Source organism: Sander vitreus, chromosome 2, assembly GCF_031162955.1.
Source record: "Sander vitreus isolate 19-12246 chromosome 2, sanVit1, whole genome shotgun sequence".
In the NCBI taxonomy this organism is placed as follows: domain Eukaryota; kingdom Metazoa; phylum Chordata; class Actinopteri; order Perciformes; family Percidae; genus Sander; species Sander vitreus.
In genome coordinates, this window is record NC_135856.1 from 795,532 (window position 1) to 800,531 (window position 5,000).

The 5,000-nt window shown below is 47.5% G+C and overlaps 1 protein-coding gene across 2 annotated transcripts in view; it reads left to right on the forward strand.

The window, feature by feature from the left end:
* Positions 1 to 5,000, forward strand: part of ero1b (endoplasmic reticulum oxidoreductase 1 beta) — a 32,670-nt gene that overhangs the window by 15,672 nt on the left and 11,998 nt on the right. For both annotated transcript variants that reach the window (XM_078271802.1, XM_078271811.1), the window contains exons 5-10: positions 1 to 31; positions 1,224 to 1,297; positions 2,197 to 2,317; positions 2,542 to 2,588; positions 3,958 to 3,969; positions 4,067 to 4,093. The exon at positions 1 to 31 is cut by the window's left edge and continues 52 nt beyond it. In XM_078271802.1, the coding sequence (XP_078127928.1) occupies positions 1 to 31; positions 1,224 to 1,297; positions 2,197 to 2,317; positions 2,542 to 2,588; positions 3,958 to 3,969; positions 4,067 to 4,093 (312 nt within the window). The remainder of the gene's footprint in view (positions 32 to 1,223; positions 1,298 to 2,196; positions 2,318 to 2,541; positions 2,589 to 3,957; positions 3,970 to 4,066; positions 4,094 to 5,000) is intronic.

The following is a 5,000-nucleotide window of genomic DNA, read 5'->3' on the forward strand; positions in this document are numbered from 1 at the left end:
TAGAGCTGGGCGCCATCAACAGCACCCTGAGGTGACACCTTCTGTCTGCTTTATCTGCCCACACGCACCCCCCTGATAGCACGCCGGCCAAACATTAACCAGCGTCTGAGCGCCGGCTGCTGCTACTTTCTCAGCCGACTGGTGTGGAAACATGTGCACGGTTATCGTCGGCCTCTCAGTCAACGTGAGGTTAGACTCTGACGAAGGAAACCACAGATACGTTTCTGCTGAAACTCAGAAGATAATTCAACATGCTAAAAATAAAAGATAACTACCCAACATGTACATTTAAGCACAAGCAAGAAAACCAACAAAACCTAATACTCAGCAAACAGATCTTTCAACATGATAGAAATAAGGTTTCTGATGTTCTAAAAGGAGCAGGAGCCCCATTTTCTACGTTTCTACTTTAGTTACAGACAAACACTTATGTATACATGGATATCACAAAGTACACATGTTTAGGTCCTTTAAAGTGCCCATATTCTGCTCATTTTCAGGTTCATAATTGTATTTAGAGGTTGTACCAGAATGGATGGTTTAATTGTCAGAAAACACCATATTTTAGTTGTACTGCTCATTGCTGCAGCTCCTCTTTTCACCCTGTGTTCAGGTCTCTGTTTTAGCTACAGAGTGAGACCTCTCACTGCTGGAACATCTTTGTTGGCAGTCGCACACGCTCAGTAGCTAGGTAAGGACTACACGCTCAGTAGCTAGGTAAGGACTACGTGCTCAGTAGCTAGGTAAGGACTACACGCTCAGTAGCTAGGTAAGGACTACACGTGCTCAGTAGCTAGGTAAGGACTACATGCTCAGTAGCTAGGTAAGGACTACACGCTCAGTAGCTAGGTAAGGACTACACGCTCAGTAGCTAGGTAAGGACTACATGCTCAGTAGCTAGGTAAGGACTACACGCTCAGTAGCTAGGTAAGGACTACATGAGCTAGCTAGCTGTTTCTCCAACTTCAGTAGTACAAGGCAGGATTAGCTGGGAGACTTCTTCTAAACGAGGGAACACTTCCACCTTTGTGTGGAATACACTAATAATAACCCATCCTTTCCAGACATACACCCCATCCTTCTGTCTCTCCTTGTCTTTCTTTCTGTCTCTTTATTTCTGTCTTTCTTTCTGTCTCTTTCCTTCCTTAAGTACAGTACTTACAGTACACCTGTAAAGTGTCTCCTCTTGTGTTAATAAAGTTTTTTCTGACTTCCTGTTTCAGTTACCAGAGTAAGAAGGCGTTTGCCGATTGGGCGAGACACGACGACGCTCAGGATCATTTCTGTGAGCTGGACGGTAAGTTTGATCTTCTATATATATATATATATATCAACAACTACAGGACACATTTCAGAAGACTCCAGAGCACATGTTTGGCTCGGGGGGTTCAGGGGTCTTTCCTCAAGAGAAATGAGATTATTTATTTTTTTCAGTGACCGTTCTCCTCAGCATATCTGTGTCTGAACACGTTGAAAAAGTTAGAGCAGATAATAAAGAAATAACACACAAAACTTAAAGCTGAAGAAGTCTGACTACAATCTTTGGATCTGAGAAAAGTCTTTTAGTTAGGTGCTTTTTTTCAACGTCTTTGCCACATTTTTACATTCGTCCAGGTGCTGCACCTGAGACTCTCAGGGCCCTATTTTAACCATCTGAGTGCTGCTGCAGGTGTGTTTAGGGCGTGTCCAAATCCACTTTTGCTAGTTTGACGGCTGATAAAAAGGGTCCGTGTGCCGGGGTCATGGTTCAAAAGGGTTGACCTTAGTGTCTTCATTAATCAGAGGTGTGTTTTGGGCGTAACATGCAATCAACCAATCAGAGATCATCTCCCATTCCCTTTAAAAGCCAGGCGCGTACAGCCACAGAGTAACGTCAGACAATCTGCTTCCTGTTTACACCGGCACGCACATGCCCTGTGTGTGTGTGTGTGTGTGTGTGTGTGTGTGTGTGTGTGTGTGTGTGTGTGTGTGTGTGTGTGTGTGTGTGTGTGTGTGTGTGTGTGTGTGTGTGTGTGTGAACGGTCATGTGATGTGTGATGTCAGACGTGTTAATATGGACGCAGATGTGTTCTGCTGCCGGAGCTGAAACTCTGGACGCTTTTGGTTCAAAACACTGTTTGAAAATGAAAACGTAGCCTAACACCAACCTCCCGTGTGTGTGTGTGTGTGTGTGTGTGTGTGTGTGTGTGTGTTCAGATGAGACCTCTCCCGATGCTGAATATGTGGATCTGCTGCTGAATCCGGAGCGATTCACCGGATACAAAGGTCCTTCAGCCTGGAGAGTCTGGAACAGCATCTATGAGGAAAACTGCTTCAAGTGAGACACACACACACACACACACACACACACACACACACACACACACACACACACACAGAGAGACAGACACAGACAAGACAGACACCAAATAACCACAGACATACTACAAGGACATAGCACAGCTATACAAATGCTAAGTTGTTGAAAGTCCTCCTCCTGCCAGTCTGCCTCTAAACCTGTGACATCTATTTTTTTATTTCCTTTTGGATTTGTGTGGACAGGCCCAGATCAGTGTACCGACCTCTGAACCCTCTGGCTCCGAGCAGAGGTGAGTCCAAACGAAAATCAATCCGTTTCATCAGCGGCAGCTTCAGCAAACCCAAAGCTCTCGGCTCGCATCAGAGAGAGAACGCCGAGAGCTGGAGTCACACGTCTGGTCACATTCATGGACTCGTTTCCTATTTAAAGGGCCCGTATTATTGAAAAAAAAAACCAGTGAGATTTCCATGGTTGTATATACAGTACCAGTCTGAAGTTTGGACCCACGTCTTATTAACCCTCCCGTTGTCCTCGGGTCTAATCTGACCCATTTTCAAAACGTTTCTATATCACAACGTTTGGGTTTCTTTCAACATAATTGTCAAATGAATAATAACGTGGATGGTTCCATACGACGCTCTTCACAAGTAAAACAAGTGATCAGTTCACTACTTTCATTGAATGTGGGTGTTTTATTCAATTTCATTAGCCTGACCAGCCAGACCCACATCCAGATGTTGTCTGGGAACTCCCCATTGGCTGGGCTCAATCCGAGGGGCGGGACAAACGGTTGTCTTTCACATTCCCTCTGCACGCAATAGGACAGCTCTCCAACCAATCAGAGCAACGCTAGCTGATAGATTCAACATCCAGAGTGGCGGCCAAAGCCGATTCCAAAGACCGCCGTTCCCGGCAGCAGCCATAAGCCCCGCCCATCGACTCCATACACGATGTGATTGGCCTGACCAGAGTTTGGTTTTTCCAGCTCGCAAGCCAACCGAGAGTTGCTAGACGACCCTGGCTGCAGATTACATCTGCTGCCGCCAGGGTGGTCTAGATTTCTAGGCTACAATGTTATAGCATTTGGAGGAAAGAACTGATAAAATAATTTTGGGGGCGGGGGGGGGGTGACAAAAACAAAAAGCGTCTTCGAACTTTGGGAAAAGTGAGCCAAGTGTCTGACTTCAGCCGCCAGCAAACACTCGACTGTCCTGCTGGTCCACACGTCACCTAGGAGAGCTGGGTTGGGAAGCGGAGGGTCGCTGGTTCAAGTCCCCGCACGGACCAAAGTATGGTGGTGGACTGGTAGCTGGAGAGGTGCCAGTTCACCTCCTGGGCACCGCCAAGGTGCTCTTGAGCAAGGCACCGAACCCCCAACTGCTCGGGGCACCTTTCCATGCCGTCCCAAACCCCCCCCCACTCTGACATCTCTCCATTAGTGCAGGTAGAGGTCCTGAGCATGTGTGTGTAATAACATTGTAATGTCCCCAGTGTGGGATTAATGAAGTCGGTCTTATCTTAACTATGTTGAAACCAAAGCTGAGACTTGTTGACAGTGTTAGTTTAATGTTACACACAACAGATCTAACAGAGCTTTGTTCTCTCTCCGTGTCTCTCTCTCCGTGTCTCTCTCTCCGTGTCTCTGTCTCTGTCTCTAGGAGACGACGACGGTGAGTAAATATCAACAGTCTTCTCTGTGTGACTCTATATGTTCTTGTAGTTTAGTGTTGTAGACGTCTGACTGTGATCTGTGTGTGTCTGCTGCAGGAGAAGGTTTCTACAAGTGGCTCGAAGGTGAGTTCTTCCTTCAGGAAATATTCTCCAAGTCCACAAAACAACGGTAAACTTCCTCTTTTAACCTTTGCTCCCTGGCTGCTCTCGGCTGCACAACATACGTCGTTTTTTTATATCGGCGTCGTCTTCTATCAACCGGCGACCACAAACGCATCGCGAAAGACGGTGTGTTCGACAGCCAGATTATTGTGACGTCTGCCTACAGCAGATCCATCCTTCTTCAAGTGAAGGGTCTTCCATGGATGTATAATAAGACCTGGATCCAGCGTGGGAGGCAGGATCTACCCTTTAGGGGGGCTCAGCCCCCAACGAGAATGTGACACGGATATAGTGCATGCAGCCCCCCCTAACAAGGGTCTAAATCCGCCCGTGGTTGGAGGCGGAGCCCTGTTCATTCCTCTGACAGTTTGCTCAGCGACGCATAAAGAAGTTCAACTTCCTTGTATAAACTGACCCCGATGATCGCCCGTAGAGCGGGCGACCTCCAGGCTGATTCCGGTTCAGCGATCGTCCAGCTTGAGCGGGGATTGCATGTTGTTTTGAACAAAGGGTCGCGGCCGTCACACGGCCGAGCTCCTAGCTGACCAGAGCCTGACGAGATGCAGGGCTGGCCGGTAGGGTTGCACAACACCGCGATAATGATATTGAGTCGATACGTCATGCACCCCTAACTGGCCCGTGAGTCAAAACGATAATTCGGGGACGCTGGCCATGTGAATGTAGCATAACTGTAGCAAGCTGCGTCGTAGTAACTAGAGGTAAAAACACGTGGAGGGGAGCGGAGAAGGTGAGGAGCCTGAACCTTCACTTCACCTTCACTTAGTTTGCTTGGATTAATAAAACGGGTCCTCTTCACCTCTCTCTCTCTGTCTCTCTCTGTCTCTCTCTCTCTCTGTCTCTCTGTCTC